The sequence below is a fragment of the Mesocricetus auratus genome, unplaced genomic scaffold, assembly GCF_017639785.1.
Source record: "Mesocricetus auratus isolate SY011 unplaced genomic scaffold, BCM_Maur_2.0 Super-Scaffold_100011, whole genome shotgun sequence".
Taxonomy (NCBI): Eukaryota; Metazoa; Chordata; class Mammalia; order Rodentia; family Cricetidae; genus Mesocricetus; species Mesocricetus auratus.
In genome coordinates this window covers 30,453,491-30,471,583 of record NW_024429195.1, presented here as the reverse complement: position 1 = coordinate 30,471,583, position 18,093 = coordinate 30,453,491, and the positions used below count along the sequence as shown (strand labels likewise).

General features: G+C 46.9%; 1 protein-coding gene across 1 annotated transcript in view; it reads left to right on the top strand.

Moving 5' to 3' along the window:
• Window positions 1-5,328: 5,328 nt before the first annotated feature.
• The window catches only part of Usp13 (ubiquitin specific peptidase 13), a 103,965-nt gene continuing 91,200 nt past the window's right edge, over window positions 5,329-18,093 (top strand). Inside the window, exon 1 of the mRNA XM_005069725.4 lies at window positions 5,329-5,622. Within this exon, the coding sequence (XP_005069782.1) occupies window positions 5,455-5,622 (168 nt within the window). The 5' untranslated portion in view covers window positions 5,329-5,454. The remainder of the gene's footprint in view (window positions 5,623-18,093) is intronic.

The following is an 18,093-nucleotide window of genomic DNA, read 5'->3' as shown; positions in this document are numbered from 1 at the left end:
TAATAGATTCCCTGCTGGGGCTTATGATTTCCTGAGCCCATGTGCTTTTGACTGTATTTTACAGTGTCATGCATGAGTTCTCTCCCGAGGAGCAGGCCTCAAACTTGATTTGAAAGTGGTTGATTGCCCCCATAATATCCATGCCACTTTTGCACCAGTGACCATGTCTTGCCTGGCAGGTTGGTATTGTGGCATTCAGTATTTACTGCTGGCTAAGATCACTGATACCTTTTCCACTCCAGTGGCCTGCATAGCACCGTCCATCATGATGGAAACTAGCCAGCAGGGAAGACATTTTCAAGTCATGTTCAGCTTGATTTTTTTCCATGCTCTGCAGCCAAGGGTGCTGTATCTTTAGCAATAAAGTCCAACTATCTAGTTATGGTAGACAATCGATAGCAATAATATCTGGCTTTTTAAATTTATAATATATAATGTATTTGAACTCAGGTCTTCATATTTGCATAGCAAGTGCTCTTACCCACTGAGTCATCTCCCAAGCCCCTGGATAATCTGTGTAAGCTTTATGGGTTTGTAGAATTATCTCAAGGGGAAAACGCCACAATTTTCTTTTATCAGTGCCTATTGTTTTTCCAGTTAGCAAATGGTGCTTCTCATATCCACAGGACATTCTGTGAGTGTCACTCTAAGTGGCTTTTTGGGATCACTGACATTACTGGGAAACCTTTGAGGTCAAGAGATATTTCATTAATTGGAATAATTATGATATCATTTTTACTCCGTAGATTCCCTCAATTTTCCCTTTTGACATTAGTCATTATAACTAATATTCATATCACATTGGATATAACCTCTGTCAGTTCTTGGAATAACATTTGTGTGGCATTGAATTTTACCAAAAAAGCACAAAGCTGGCTGCAGAGAGTATTTATTATAATGTCACTAAGGTGAGTTGCTGCTTGTCAGGGACTTATTCAATGCTCCAAATAGAACTATTGCAGGCATTCAACATTGCACAAATACAGAGCTCACAGATTTAGACATGGAACCCATGCTAAGGAACAAAACATGTCATAATGGAGTTTCTGATGAGAGGCAACAAGCGTTATAGTTTTGGTTGCCTTTTGTTTTTATGTGCTCAGGATCAATGCAGGGCTCTGCATATGTTAAGTGAGCATTCTCCACCATTGAGATGCTGTACTTTATTATTATTGTTTTAAATTATATGCATGCTCACTTGTTCTCTCACACTGGTGTGCATGCAGGATGCCTGTGAAGGTGAGAACCATTGACTCCCTCTGGAGCTGGAGTTATAGGTAGCTGTGGATCTGGTGTGGGTGCTGGGAACTGAACTTGGGTCCCTTACAAGAGCAGTATACTTTCTTACCTGCTGAGTCCACTGCTATCATTTGGAAGGGTGGATCTCAGAGTTGTTGGAGCTGTCAGAAAGGACTTCACGGGAAAAACAACTGCATTTGAAAGGACTGAGGTAGGTGGATACTGGGGAACAATAAGTTGATATCTTCAGAAGTACTGTCATATGGTGAGCTCTGAAAGGCAGGGGAGGGGACCCAGAATGCTGCCAGCTTTGGGGCTCTGCCAGGATTTTGTGGGAGAGGCTTGGCAGAAGCAGAATGGCCTGTGATCATAGTCCTTTGATCTGGCAAAAGTGAGTCTGAAAAGTTGAGACATTGGGTATGTTAGGTGTCAAGTGTTTATTCGCCATTGCTCCTTCAGTCTACTTGTTGATTGAGGGTTATGTGCAGAAACTGGCCTCGAAAGAAAAGCAGTTCAGTTAAGCGTTCATACCTAGAACTTGAAAAACTACGTTAAAAGTTTGCAGGAACTTAGTCAGATTTTCCTACTGTGTCTCCGTTTCCTTCTTCCTTCCCTCCCTCCTTCTTTTCATTCCTCCCTTCTCTTCTCTTCTCTTCCTTTCTTCCTCCTTCCCTCCCTCCTTCCCTATTTTCTCTCCTTCCTTCTTTTCTTTCATCTGGGTGGACTCAGTGTGTTGCATAGGCTGGTCTTGAACTCCTGGACCCAGATATTCATTTCCCTCAGCCTTCCAAGCAGAAGGAACTAAAAGCATGTCCCGCTGTGTTCAGTCTTAAAATGTCTTAGACAAAGACATTTTCTTAATTCATTGAGGTTTGTTTTACTGAAACTTTGTATTCATAATGTTTTATATTATACAACACATGTAATCTTGTTGGAGACAAATTAAAAACAGAGACTGACTGTTGTCATGGTTTTTTTTTTTTCCATTTTAGGCTTTTAGAAATAGTGTTCCTCTGTCTTGGCTGTCCTGGAACTTACTCGAACTCACAAAGATCTGCCTGCCTCTGCCTTCCCAGTGCTGGGATTAGAGGTGTGTGCCACTATGCCTGGACCCATTTAACTGACTTTCAATGGTATTACACAAGAGTTGCAGGTTAATCAAGATTATTAAGACAAAGTTCATAAGGATCATTTTAAGATTTGCATATTTGAGTAGATATACATAGTTTACTTATCTCTGTATGTTTAGCTGTTGTCCATTTCTCCTGTTGTGATGCCACTGGTATTCTGCTATGCAGATAGGTTTTACATCTATCTGCTTTTGTATATGATATTTACATATATGTAAATGTATATGTTTAAATGCTAGCATATTTGACACATACACATTTGCTCTGTGGAAGGTCATAGGTGGGGCTTGAAGTTATCACAGTCACCAGACTAGTCACTTCTGCTGTGGCAGGCCTCTTTGTGGTGTGTTCTACAGATATCACTCCTGTAATTTGTTTTATTTTGATATGGGTTCTCTTTGTAGCTCAGGCAGGCCCAGAAAAACCTGTGTAACCGATGCTGGCCTTGAATTTATGATATCTTCTGTCCTCCACCTGCTGGGATTACAGGTGTGTAACACTACTTACTTATTGCCCCATCATTTTATTCTATGTCATTATCTGAAAAGGGCCGGTGTGCATTGCATTGATACAGTGATAACCTTCAACTTCTGTTACTGGTTATTGAAGCTGAGGTGTTATTATAATTGAATTTTAGTTAATTCTCTCTCTCTCTCTCTCTCTCTCTCTCTTTCTTTGTGTGTGTGTGTGAGTGTGTGTGTCCTGCCACTTTGAGTGTGAAGAGGTCAGAAGACAACTTTAAGAGTCAATTCTCTGTTTCTACCTTTATGTGGGCTCTGGGACTTGACCTCTGGTCGTCAGACTTAAACAGCATGAACCATTACCTGCTGAGTCATACCATCACGTACCTAAGAAGACGTTGAAATTGGGCATCAGGCTCACAGCCTGTAACCTCAGCTACTGGGAACACTTAGGCAGGAGGATGGCAAGTTCAAGGCCAGCCTAAACAACTTAGCTGGAACCTGTCTGGATATATAGTTTTAAAAAGAGCTGGGGCCGTAGCTTAGTGGCAGAGCACTTGACCAGTAGCAATAGGCTCGTGGGTTGAATCCCAGTGTCACAGACAAGGGAAAGAAAGCCATGACAATCATATAAAAGTCCAGGGTGGTAATGCATTCCCTGTGACTGCTCTTTCTGCTCCTCCCCACAGTCTTGGCAGCTATCTAGCTTGCACATTTTCCGAGGGATGTATAGGGGCCCAAGGGCATGCATACAAGCGTGCACAGGAACTGGCAGAGCTGACAGGAAGGAAAGTCCATCAGGACACTACAGGTGGCCAGCCTCACACACATCCCTGGCTTTCACACACTGAATTGCATTTTGTTTCCATCTAGCGATGACAGTGCGGAGTGACTTCATTGTTTTCAGTAGTAGTGCTCTACAGTAACTATTTCCTATCGATGGATCTTTGTTCTTGGTCTCCTGCCATAAACAGTGCTCCAACAAGCAGCCTGCCCACATTGAATTTAAATGTGGCATAAATGCCACACAGGAGATTGCTAGGAAAAGTATATCCATATAAAACTAACATCAGTGCTATTAAATTTCCTTCCAGAAAGCCAGGTGTGATGGCACAGGCCTGAAATCCTAGCTTTGAGGAACCAAGTGAGGATCATGGGTTAGGCTGAGGCAGGAGGATCACCAGGAGTTCAAGACGAACTTGGGATACAAAGGGAGACTCTGTTTCAAACAATGGCAAAAAGAGAAACAAAAATCCCTTTCAGGGGTTTTCATTCCCACCAGCAATGTGTATGATGGCATTTCTCAAACCTGGACTGATTTGGTAAATCTTTTATCAGCTGTCAAGATGAGAAACAAATCTCACTGATTTGATTTGCATTCAATCCATTATTGGATTTTAAGCTTTGAACATTTTAAATCAAGTTTCTGTCTATAACCAATTTGTGAACAGACGCAGATCCTACTGGATAGCGGGGAAGCTAGGAGGTATGTCTAATTATTTGTTCTGAAGCAATATGAGGAATGAAATTTAGTAATAGCAACAACGAATTTAAGGATAGTCCTGTCTGGATTTGCTGCTTGTATGGTGAAGTGTTATGTGTTCCTAATCCGTAGCATGCAGTTAACTAATCTCAACGCACCATAAGAATGGAATTAAACCGCATTGTAGGAGAGGTGGGTATCTTTTGTTTGTTGTTTTTATAAGACAGCATCTCATGTAGCTAAGGCCAGGCTACTCTTGAGGTCCTGACCCTCTGGCCTCTGACTCCTAATTGCATGAGTCATTTACTTATTTATTCTTTTTTAATGAAAATGATAGAAATGAGAGTATATACCACGGGACATGCTCTGTTGGCACATTATTAAGCCCCCCTCCCTTCCAAGCAAGGGAAGAATTATGTACGTTTGCGCCTAGATCCTCAAATCAGGTCACCGAATGTTTGACAGGGGACATTGAGTCATTCAGAAGATATTGTAAAGCCAGAGAAAAATAGACTCCATTATCCTGAAAGGGGAGGAAGGATTCCGCCGGCCCCTCCCCTTGCAACATATAAGAAACCCTGTATTATCGCAAGAAAACAATAAATACCTCTCCCCTCTATGCCCTGTTGGATCCTAGTGTCTCTTATAAAGCTTTGCATGTTAAAAAGTGAGGCTCAAGGAAGAGCGTGAGAACGAGGCAACACTCAAGTCCCACCCACCCCTTCCCGATCGATGGGGGAGGTCGCTCTGCGCACCGCTTTTTGTGTGGGCTTCCTCGGACCTGGTCCTTGGCAGTCGGGGATTGCACCCCCGAGGTGGGGCCCACGGCGGGCTGGGCTGCGTGCTCCGGGCCCTCCGGGTCTCCCCGGCTCTAATTCCTGTGTTCCCACCCGCTCGGCATCCCCCTCCCCGGCGCTGCGGCTGGCGCGCGCCCCGCCTGACGCTGCAGCTGGGCCGGCGACTCGCCATTGGATTAAAAATAGCAGTGTCTGCCCGCCCGCCCGCCCGGCCAAGGGCCGAGCCTCCCCAGCTGGAGCCGATCCCCAGCAGGAGCGGATCCCCAGTCCGCGCGGCCGCTGAGCCCGGGTCCCACTCCCCTGCTGCGCCGCGCTCCTCTCCAGGCCCGCTGCGCTCCGCGGCGATGCAGCGCCGGGGCGCCCTGTTCAGCGTGCCGGGCGGCGGCGGCGGCAGGAAGATGGCTGCAGGGGACCTGGGCGAGCTGCTGGTACCACACATGCCCACGATTCGCGTGCCCAGATCGGGGGACCGCGTCTACAAGAACGAGTGCGCCTTCTCCTACGACTCCCCGGTAAGGAAGATCCCCGGCGTGGTCGCGCTACCGGCGGCCTAGGAACTGGGTGGCGCGCGGGGCAGGGGACCAGATGAACTGCGGGCCGGGGACCTCGTTCTCTTCCTGCTGCTTCTCCTCCTGACGCAGGGTTTGGCTACCCGGCACCAAGCGAGCGACCCCGGTCTGCGGCGACCGAAGACAAGGTTCTCTGGGGCCTTCGCTCCGCTAGCCTGTGGCTGGGCTGCCAGGGCCCCCCGGTCATCAGCATCCCGCCCACAACTCCAGCCCCGAGAAAGGCAAGGAAGAGTTAGTTCAGGGTTCCGAGCTGCTTTCCCGGGTGACAGAGGGCGGGGACTTGGTAGGTGAGAGTCCCCTAGATCGCTGCGGCGCACAGTCAGTCTCTCTTAGTATAGAAGCTTTTCTTTGCCCATGGTTTCCCACTGCGGGACAAAGCTGATGGCCTCTGAGCTCGCCTCTCCTTACTTCCCCTCCCATTCCTTTCTGGCCATTGTCAGGTCCGGGTGGTCCACTAGGGCAGCAGAAATAAGGGGCCTGTCGCTAGCTCGCTCCGATCCTTCCTTTCTAAGTGAGTCACTGGGCTGACGTGCGTGCGCTATGTGAATTATTAAAAGTTCACTCCTGAATGGTGACCCCGCAGGAGGAGGGGAAGTTAAAAGGCACCCTGGCGGTCCACCTGGTGGGTTGTGAGGTTGTCAAGGCGTGCGACGCAGAAGCAGGGCGAAATGCCCCGTTCAGTAGTCAAAATGGGCTTCAAAGTGACTCAGCTGTCTGGCGGCTATCTGCCTTTTTGAGGACCAGGCTATTTTTATCCCTCCACTTTGGATCTCATATGTCACCCAGCAGATCTTGGGGCATCAAGAGGTGGATGGGAGAGGCAGGTTTCACAGATGTTTATTCAACATATTTTTTTCTTAGAATATAGAGAGTTATTGGGGGAAGACCCCCAAATGAGCGGCAACATGCCAGAAATTTCCCTTTTTTTAACCTGTGGGTTGATTTGGGGGTGGTTGTAAGCCTTATTTTGTTTGGTGTACATTGGAGTTCTGGTGTTATTATCTTCTCTAGGATTGTTTCGTTTTTCTGTTATGCTATTCCAGATGATTTGGGTTGCAAATTACAAATAACTAACAATTTTGTTAGTTATTTATTTTCATATCTTTAAAAAAGACCCAGGTAGAGTGGAGTGAAAGATTACATTTAATAGCATATTTTGACATTACTCACAGTGACGTCATTGCATCCTGGGAAAGACCATTTTCAGGTTGCATGGATCCTGTGGGGTAGGTTATATTATAAAAACTCCAGAGTGGAGCGTGGCTAGCGTCTGACTTAAAGACAAGGTGGCCTAACTCCCCAGAACATGTAAAATGACTTTCTCAAGCTCTACTCACAGACTTTTACTTCGGAGCAGGTATGAGAAATAGTTGTTGTAACTGGTTTCCACAGAGCAGATGGAGCTGGAACTTTCTCTGTGACAGACAGCGCTCTAGAAGTTTCTTGTCCTTTCGAGAGATGATTTCACTCGTGTTGCCGCGGTTCCTTGGGGTAGACTGGGTCCGTTTACAGGCAGTGAATCATCCTGTTTTGTTATCTGACTTCAGGGAAGATGATGAGGGTTTATAACTCGATAATTTAGAACAGGGTGCCTGGAAATGTGAAGTCTTTTCATGTGGCTCTTTTAACAGTTCATTGAAAATCCAGTGTTTTTTGAGCACTTGGCTTTACCAACTCACACATGTGAGAAACACAGTTGGGTGGTGCCAAACGCAGCAAAATTTTCACTCGTAAGTGCTGTGGGACTTCGAGGGAAAGGTCAGAAACAGTCATGTTGGGGTGGGGTGAGGGAAGACATCTTCCTTTCGGATAGTTTCGAAAAGTCTCATAGCTAAAGATAGAAGGTAAAGGAGGTGGCCATTCCGAGCAAGGGGCAAACAAGCGAACTTTTCCTTCTTGTTTGCCTGTAGGCACTGCAAAACAGAAAGGCTGATTTGGCCAGGTGTGGTCTTTTTCTGGCTGTTAAGATAAAATCCTGAAGGAGCAGCGATGGGAAGGCAAGACTTGTGTTGGCTCCCTGTGCTGTCTGCGTTAGGCTCAGTGGCGTGGTAGAGTAGCTAGGGCCGCTCAAGGAAGCAGAAGGCTCAGGCCAGCATGAGGAGCAGATGTGATAGCCCCCAGTGACCCGTTTCTCTAGGAAGACCAAAGACTCTGCCACTCCTTCACAGTGCCACCGCCTGGGGAGAGGGGTCTCAAGTCATAGCACCAAGTCAGATGTGACGTCAGAGCCAAGAAAGGAGTATGAAGAGGGCCTTGAATTCTGAAAAAGTATCTGATATTTATTTATTTTTAAACTTTTATTTATTTATCTTTTGAGGCTAGGTTTGAACTCAGGGCTTTGTACATGCCAACATCTTACTCTATCCTGATATTGGTTTTAGGTTCTTATACATGTTAGACAAGTACTCTGCCAGTGAGCTATATCCAACGGTTTCCTTTTATGATTTGAAATAAGGTCTCACTGAGTGGCCAGGCATACTTATTTAAACTTACTCTGAACCCTGGGCTGACCTTGAACTTGGGATTTTTCTGCCTCAACCTCCTAAATAGCTGGCATCACAGGTCTAAATAGACAGCTATTTTTACATTTATTTTAAAAAGAAAAAATTTAGTTGATTAATCTCTCTCTCTCTCTCTCTGTATGTGTGTGTGTGTGTGCGTGTGTGTGTGTGTGTATGTGTGTGTGTATGCGTGTGTGTGTGTATGCGTGTGTGTGTGTGCGTGTGCGTGTGTGTGCGTGTGTGTGTGTGTGTGTGCGATGCATCCACATGAGCCATGGCTTGCTTGTTGAGGTTGGAGGACATTGCACAAACAAGAAGGAGTCTGTTTTCCTCCTCCATCACTTGAGTTCCGGGGATTGAATTTGGGTCCTCAGGCTTACTAGCAAGCACTTTTGTCTGCTGAGCCATTTTGCTGGCTCTTGAGAAGCTACTCTTAGGTAACATGATTGCATGTGTGTTATGGTTTGAATATGAAATATCCCTTGCAGATTTATGTTAGGGGCTTATCCCCCAGCTTATGATATTGTTATTTTGGGAGATTCTGAAAACTTCAGGACATTAGATCTAGCAGAGAAAGAGAGATACTGGGAGTGGGTCTTCGCTGGGGGGCTTGGCCTTGGTCCCTTCCTGGCTGTCTCTGCTCCTGTCTGTCAGAAGTTAGGAAGCACCTCTACTCTCTTCCACGCCTATACCACTCTGTTTTCTTGACCCAAATGCATGAGGCCATGTAACCATGAGCAAGATAAATAATGACCCTCCCCTCCAGTTGAATACAGTGATGTACAGTAGTACTGCAAAGTAGGTTGGAGGCAATGCTTCCAAGTGTTTGTATCCTGGATGTGTACCAGGCCCTAGGCACAGCCATAAGAACTTTATGACTGTAGTGCATTGGACAGTATAAAACTCATTTTTATAACCTCCATTTTCTTCCCTCCCTCTAGAGCAGGGGTCCTCAACCTGTGGGTCTCAGCGCCCACAGGAGTCACATCAGATATCCTGCGTATCAGATTTTTACATTATGATTCGTAACAGTAGCAAAATTAAAGTTAGGAAGTAGCAATGAAAATAACTTTATGGTTGGGAGTTACAACCACACGAGGAACTGTATTAAAGGGCTGCAGCTTCAGGAAGGGTGAGCAATAAACTCCACTGCTCTAGAGTTTAGTAGGGAACAGATGCTAAAGATGATCTTGTCTCTCCCCACCTCTCTGGCTTTGACCAGATCTGGCCTCTGGCTCCCAGTGTGTCAGTTCACCTGTCCTTGACTTGGTTTGCCTACAAAGTCTGACATGTCCTTCCTAGGGGAGCTGTTTGTCAGGGGTGAATTGAAGGGGGATCTGTTGGTTCCCACATCGAGTCACTTCCTTCATGAACCCAGCATGGCTCCTTAGGTTCATTTATTCTCTATGTTGTGCCCTTTGTTCTCTTGTGTTCGCAGCTCTAGCGAGGCATGTCTTTGAGTTTTTACTCTGCAATGCCCATTTCCTTGTCTATCTAATATTGCCTTCCCTGGTGATGTTACCAAGGTTCTCTTCTCATCCACTCTGACTCCATCCTGCCCCGAGTGCCTACACTCTCTAGGCTCCTGCCCTTTGGTATCCCCTCTTCCATTCTGCCTTTCTTTCAGTTTATCTCTTTAATCCTTATTTTTGAATCACTTAAAGTCTTGGATGGAGCAGGAGGTTCTGTTCGGGGCTCCCCACTCCTGCAGACTCCTGCAGACTCCTGCAGACTCCTGTAGACTCCTGTAGACTCCTGTAGACTCCTGTAGACTCCTGCAGACTCCTGCAGACTCCTGCAGACTGAGCCTCTTGTCTTTCCCTTCTTGTTTCAACCATCTGTTTTTGGTTGTTATGACAAAATCCATGGCAAAAGCCACTGTTTTGGCTTATGGTTGAGGGTGCATTAATCCTGGCAAGGAAGTCACGGTGGTAGCAGTTCAAGGAAGCTAGTCACCTTGCATTCACAGGCAGGATACAGGGAAATGACCACTGGAGCTTAGTTGCTTTTCTTATTTTTATTCAGTCTAGAACCCCAGTCCATGGGATAGTGTCTCCGTACCACAATTGACCCATCCTAGAAACCCCATCAATGACATGGCCAGAGGTTTGTCTCCTGTGATTGACAATCACCATAGATGATCACACTGGCCTGATCTCGGATCACTGGAAACAAAGAAGGTGAGACAAGGCTTCAGAACAGGGTAGTTCATGGTGGAAAGCTGTCTCAGGGAAGGAAAAGGGACAGCGACAAGGAGGAAGGAGCAGCTGGCATCAAGTCCCAGGGAAGGGAAGCTGTGGAATGCATTTCCAGCCTTCCACTTGATGTGCTGCAGAGGGACAGAGTATTTATCTTCTGGCTCTCAGCCCTATCCCCCTGCTGGGTGAGTGTTGATCCAGGACACACCCTCACTTTCCAACTCAGCATTTGTTCTGGAAGGCCTCTTCAGTGCTCCAGGCTTCCAGAAGCAGCAGCAGCCCAAAAGAGCCGTTCAGCAACTCACAGGGCTGCTATGTGTGCCCAGGAGATGAGAGAAGCTGAGGACTGTCCCAGAACCTCTCGCCTTCCTTCCGTAGCAGGAACTTCTCTCCCTTTTCCCGTGTTTCTTAGGTGGTGAGGTCATGGTTGACTGTTTGTCTTCCTAGGAGTTGTTGTAAAATTCTTGTGGAGAAGAGCCTAGTTGTCATGACTGACTTAGCTAGCCAGGAAAGGTATGAGAGCACATCTACTTGTGGGTTTGGTAAAGCTTCCTGAACTTTCCGCCACGTGTCACGGATACACCTGCTGCTGTGTCAGTACCTCAAGCGCGCTTAACCCATGCTCCCAGATGGCAGCACCAACATGCCCTGGAACTGTTAGAAATGGGAGTTTATGCATCCCAACCCAGATCTTCTGAAACAGAAACGGCACAGGAGACTAGTTATCTGTGTTTTAGAAAGTTTCCTGAGGGCTGGGGAGATGGCTCAGTCAGTGAAATACTCGCCATGCAAGTGTGCAAACCTGAGTTTGGATTTCTGGGCCTCATGTAAAAAGCTGGGCATGGTGGTAAGTGCCATAATCCCAAATGCTGGGGAGGCAGAGGATCCCTGGGGCTCTCTGGACAGCCAGTCTAGCTGAATTGTCTAGCTCCAGGCTCAGTGAGAGACCTTGCCTCAAATGATAAGGAAAGATTGAGGAAGACACCTAACATTAACCTTTGCCTCCCTGTGCATACACAATGCCCACATACCCCCCCAGACACATAAACACACACACACACACACACACACACACACAGATGCATATCCTTACACACAGACACACACACACAGACACACACACAGATGCATATCCTCACACACAGACACACAGACACAGACACACACACACACAGATGCATATCCTCACACACAGACACACAGACACAGACACACACACACACAGTTGCATACCCCCACACACGAACACAGGCGAACACACATGCATGCACACAAACGCATGCTCATTCACAAACACACACAGATACATACTTTTTAACATAATGTATTTTATTGGTCTATATTAATTCTACATAATAGTGGGTTTCATTATGATATTTTCATGCATGTGTATAATGGATTTTGATCATATTGACCCCATTGCTCTCTTGTTCCCCTCCAGGCCCTGCTGATCTCCTCCCTCTCCCCAACTAGTCCCTTTTTACTGTCATATTCTACCATTCTACTTTTGCCTCTACTGTTTTGACTGTTCTAGGTATTTCATGTAACAGGAGTGTGTGTGTGTGCATGTGTGTGTGTGTGTGTGTGTGTGTGTCAGTGTGCATTTCACTTAGGTATCTTTATCCATGCTGTAGTAGATGTCAGAATTGTTTCCCTTTTAAAGGCTGAATAGTATTCCATTTCGTAAACAGACACTCACTTTCTTCCTTATTTGTTCATGGGGGCACTGGATTGATTCTCTCTGGATTCTGTGAAATTTTCCGCTGCAACATCTCTCTCTCCTAACACCCAACTATGTTAGTCACCAGATTTGGGGTAACCTCCTCTCTCTTACATGCCAAGGGCACAAGCCCTCATCAGTTCTTCCTGGGTGCTTCCAGAAGCTTCTTAACCAATGACCTTCCCTCCGGTCTGCCACACTATCCTCTGTAACCTTTCTAGAATGCCTGTTTGATTTCATTTCCTGCCCAGAACTCCCCAGTGCTGCTGTTTAGATGACTGTACCTCAGGTTCTCTGTTGTAGAATGTTGTTTGAAGATGTGTTACATTTGTTTATGCTGTGGACCATTTGTTTAATGATTCAAAGATGTGTTGCATTTGTTTGCCTTTGTGAAGCTGTGTTTCTTTGCCTGCCTATAATACCTGATTGGTCTGATAAAAAGCTGAATGGCCAAAAGCTAGGCAGGAGAAAGGATAGGTGGGGCTGGCAGGCAGAGAGGATAACTAGGAGGAGAAAATCTGGAGAGAGTCTGAGAAGCAAGAGAAGAAAGAGAGGGACTCCAGGGGCCAGCCACCCAGCTACACAGTCAGCCACGGAGTAAGAAGAAAAGAAAGGTGTATAGAATAGAGAAAGGGGGAAAGCCCAGGGGCAAAGGTAGAAGAAAAGCTGGCTAGAAACAAGCCAAGCTAAGTCAGGGCATTCATAAGTAAGAATAAGCCTCCATGTGATTTACTTGGGGAAGGGGGTGGGGGCCCCCCCAAAGAGTAAAAGAGCAATAAAAAAGTAACTGCATCCTCACTCCACCTTGTTGAGCCACCTGTCCTGTGTTAGCTCCCAGACGCCTTTGCAGTCTCAGGAGCCCCACATCTTACCCCACCCGTATTCTGATTCTTTACGCAGCTAGAATGCCTTCTCTGATGCTCTCCCTTGCGATGACTGCAGCCGCACTGATTAGGACTGGTCAGTGTTGACTGTCATGGTCACCCTCCAACTCCCCACCCCACAGAGCTAGTTAGACTTTTACTTTGCTTTTTCTCCTCTGCTTTCATTTATTTTTAAACACCTTTTCTTTTTGCTGCCGTCATAGGTGGGATGCAGATTGTTCAAACTGTGGACTAGGTAAGGCCAGAGTAGAGGATTAATGGGAAAAGAACAGTGAAAATTACACTGTTTGTAAGTCTGTGTTACTAAGCCTGAATCTTTCCTGATTGCCTATTTTTAAAACCCCGCACATATATTTTGAAATGAAAAATGTTCCTAAAAATGACCAGTGTGGTATTTGAATTTTGCTATATTATTGTTGAAGTCCTAAGTTTGACGCTTGAGGTGCTAGGGAATGGCGTTTTGACTGTTTTGTGTACTGTGCTTTGAGATGGCCCAGGGGCTTTGTAGGATGGACCCCATGACATTGTCCAGAGAGGACCAGACACCTGGTCTCTGTGGATGCTACCAGGACTGTGCTGTCATTTATGTTCAGAACTGTTGTACTGGTCCCAGACCCCCTTGTGTGTGTGTCCACAGCTGACTGTCTGAACAGGAGCTGAAACACCAGAACACTGCAACAGTGACACAAATATGATGGATCTGTGCATGCCCAGTACTGGCCCAGACAGCGCCTGGGTGCAAGATAGTGTGTGTTCCCAGTGACAAGCGAAAAACTTTGGGTTCAGTAAGTAGAGTGCTTGCCCAGCACATACACAGCCCTGTTCTTCCCAGAAATGCACAAAACCAGGGTAAGAGTGCAAGCCTGTAATCCTAGCACTAGAGAATGGAGGCAAGAGGATCAGGAGTTCAAGGTCATCCTCGGATAGATAGTGAGTTGAAGTCAGCCTGGACTACATGAAACACTACCCCCTCTCCAACCTCCATTTTGTTCTGTTTCAGTGAGTCACTGTCACTGATTTAGACCTGCCATTCAGCCTGCACTGGGGTAGGTGACATGGCGGCAGAGATGTGAATAAATGGAGGAGACAGAGGCCCCTGGGTAGGAGGAAAGTGACAGATGTCTGTTAATTCTACTTCAGTGTGTCCGTTCCAGATCCAACAAGCCTTGGGGACTTTCTGCAATCCTCTTGTGTACTGTGGGTTTAATAACTTGCAGAAGGGAGATAGCACTGTTGCTACCCTGTTTCACAGGTAAGGAAACAGTCAGAGATGTTAGGTGACTTCAAGGGCTCATTCAGAGTCCCGAGTATAACAGAGATTTGATGTAAGCTCTCATGTGTTATGTGATCAGACCCCATCCCCCCCAAAAGCACTTACAGGATATTTAAATGTGGCACTTAAAACATATGTGTGCAGATTTCAGGCCTGAGAACAAGCAATGCATTAGGTCGGGACTCCTGGATGGGATGTGTATGAAGGTAGGAGGTCTTTCATATGTTTCAGACCGTGAATTGTCTTCTGGAAGAGTGTGACAGTGGGGAGATTGGGCAGCAGGGCTGGTCATGGTTCCAGGGGCAATAGAGGACCATGGTCTTGATAAGATTGGACCTGGTGGAGATCTGGCAGTGATGACAAATAACTGTCATCCTAGTATATGGGAGGTAAAGGCGGGGGACCAAGAGTTCAGGGCTAGCTTTGGCTACATAGTCAAGTTCAAGGATAGCCCGGGCTATGTAAGACCCTGTCTCAAAACAAGATTATTCCAGATGGGTTGGCCATTTAGGAGTGAGGGAATAGAGAGGCTGGAGGCCAGGAGGCATAGGCTTGGTGGGGAGTGCAGGGAGTTGGAAATCTGGAGCAAAGGGCCCACATGGAAGGTTACTTTTGTACAGGAGGGTACCCTTTCATCAGGGCAGTGGACATGGAGGTGGAGCTTGGGTGAGCAGGTAATAAGCAAGTAGAGAGTTTGGTGACTGCGTCTACAGAACGTGAGTGGAAGAAGACTCCCGACCAGTATCCTGGGAGTGGAGTGTATCAAGGGCAGCCATGGGGAAAGTGAGGCAGGGAACATACATGCACTGGGACTTTGTCCTGGCTGGGAAGTTAGGGACAGGAGGGACCTCAGAGGCCAAGCTTGGGATCTGGGAATGTGGCAGTCTGAGTACTTTGGATTTGCGAGAGGCTGGAAGCCACCTCTGTGTTCCTGGGAGCCACCCCCTGCGTTCCTGGAATCTTGTCACCCACTTTGGAGGAAGCAGTGCCTGCTATGTCCTTCTCACCTTTCCTCTGACTGGGTCAAGTTCAGGGACCCTCAGGCAGGAGCCTGGGGTAGAATTTCCTCCAGGAGTTAGACATGTGAACAGGCTATCACAGACTCTTCTGAGCAGAAAACATGTGACTTAAAACCACCCTGAAGTAGATTTGCAGTGGGTGCCTGTGTATGCAATTAGCTAGGAAGGAGAAATGCCTTGAAAGACACTTGGAAAGACTGCACTTGTACACACTTTCTCCCAGTGAAGTCAGATGTTGGTTCCTGTGCACTGGCTAAATCTTTGGGTGTGACTTTGGAAGAGGCGGTGACCTGGACATAAGAACTGTCCCCAGCAGTTCTTAGACATAGGGTTGGTGGTCTGCTGGGGGAGGGCGATCAGAACATTGGTTGGCCAGAAGGAATGAGAACATGAAGGCAGGAGTGTGGGGGTGAGAGTACCAGAAGCAGGGGTGAAGCTAATTCTTGAATTGTATTTTGGGGATAAGTCTGTCGAGTCATTCATGTGCATGGCCACTTGGGGTTCACTGTATTGGATAACGGGTTTCTAACCTGAGGCTTTGTGGTGTGGCTCCCAGTGAGTGTGGATTCTCTCCCCAGGGCTCCCATTTAATTTCTGCACATAGCTGATGGGGGTAGGAGGACTAAGGATTGCCAACCCTTTGGGTAGTTCAGCAGCGTCTTCCGGCTCAGACCCTGGGGTCTTGAACACTGTTGTAGATAGGGCGAGAGGCCACTTTGCAGGGAGTCAGCCACCCTTTGCCATCTGGGAAGGGTGTACTGCTCCTCTCTCTGCAGGAAAGCCTGGCAGAGAGCCTGGCACAGGCCCCCGACTCTAGTCGGATGGCTGGCCCTGCCTATTCTGCCTCGAATGCAACAGTCCGGAAGGAAAAGCTGCTCTTTTTCCTTTTTGCAAGCCCTGGCAGCAACTGCTGTGCTTGCCAATGGCGGCTCACCCGGCTCCTGCCAACAGAATGACATCTGCTTCTCAGATATACTAGGCAGCCTCGAGGGGCAGGCTGGCCTGGTCCAGTCTAGCCCCTACTCCATAATAGTCATGTGACCTCATCAGGGCCTGCATTTCTGTATGTTTATGGGACATTAGGGGTCTCCAGCCTAGGACTTGTGTTATCCTGCTGCCTGTCAAACATGGCTCCCTGCTGTTCTGCGTAGTACCTGTCTTACTTAGCCAGTGTTCTCTTGCTGTGAAGAGACACCATGACCCTGACAGGTCTTATAAAAGAAAACATTTAATTGGAGCTTGCTTACAGTTTCAGAAGTTTAGTCCATTATTGTCATGATGGGCACACAGGCAGATGGGGTGCTGGAGAACTTGAGAGTTCTATGTCCTGATCCAAGGCAGCAGGAAGAGAGACTGGACCTGGTATGGGCTTTTGAAACCTCAAAGCCCACCTATAGTGACACACCTATACTACACCAACAAGGCCACACTTCTTAATCCTTTTGAACAGTGCTATTCTCTAAGCATTCAAATATATGGGCCTATGGGGGCAACTCTTATTCAAACCACCACGGTATCTATGAGCTTTGGCCTGTGTTTTTCACACGTGTGTGTGTGTGTGTGTGTGTGCGCGCGTGTGTGTGTGTGTGTGTGTGTCCCCTTTGAGAAGAAAGTGACAGGGCACTCGCAAGATCTTGTCTCGGACTTGACCAGCAGTTCTTAGCCTGTGGGTTGCAACCCCTTTGGGAGTTGAACAACCCTTTTACAGGGGTGGTCAAAGACCATCTGCATATCAGGTGTTTATATTATAATTCATAACAGTAGCAATGTTATACTTACAGTTATGAAGGAGCAATGAAAATAATTTTGTGGTTGGGGGTCCCCACAACATGAGGAATTAAGGGGTCACAGCATTAAGAAGGCTGAGAACCACTGGGCTTGACAAACATAGGCACTGTTCTCAGTGGTTCTGTGAGATGTCGGGCCCACTGTGAGAATTATGGACTTGGTATTTGCTGGCTTTTTGAGAGGACCCCCATGCAATACTGTTCATACTCATATGCAAGAAAGGCTTTTATGGGTTTGCCTGGGAACACACTCATCACATTTACAAAGTCCAGTCAGGATGGGGACTTGCATCCTGAACCCATCTCATTTAAAGAATGAAATTAGTGTCTTAAGAGATGGCTCAGTTGGTAAAGGTGCTTGCCTTGAAGGAATGTGGCCCACGTGTGAGCCTCAGAATTCATGTCAAAGAAAAGCTGGGCATGGGCTGTAGAGACAGCTCAGTGGGGGAAAGTGCTAAAGCCCAAAGCACGGAGTTTAGATCCCAGCACCCACATTAGAGCTGGTGAGGCTGTGCAACGCAGGGAGTATGGAGAGAGGTGGATCTCTGGGGTTCACTGATTAGCCAGCCTAGCCCACTGTACCGCTTCCAGGACAATGAGACTGCCTCAGAAGAAAAAGGTGAATGCTGCCTGAGTAGCAACCCCAGAGGTCGACCTCTGGCTTCTACATGCGTGTAGATACATGCAGATGTACTCACACACAGGTGAACACACAAAAGAGTAATTAAAATTAGGCTAAGATGCTAATAACAATGAAATTATGAAATTTGCAGGTAAATTGATGGGGCTAGAGACAGTCACTCTGAGGGAGGTAACCCAGACCCATCACATTCCTGGATGTTAACTCTGAATTGTCAGGCATGTGAATTTCATCTGGAATACCCACAGAGGTCTTTGGGAACTAGGCAATTTCAAGGAGGAGGAGATAGCGTAGTATAAAGATTTAAGGTGAGTAATGGAACAGGAAAGGTTACAGTGTGGTAGGGCCTGGAAGGGCAGGGTGGAGGAAGGGATATGAAGAGGGATAACTAA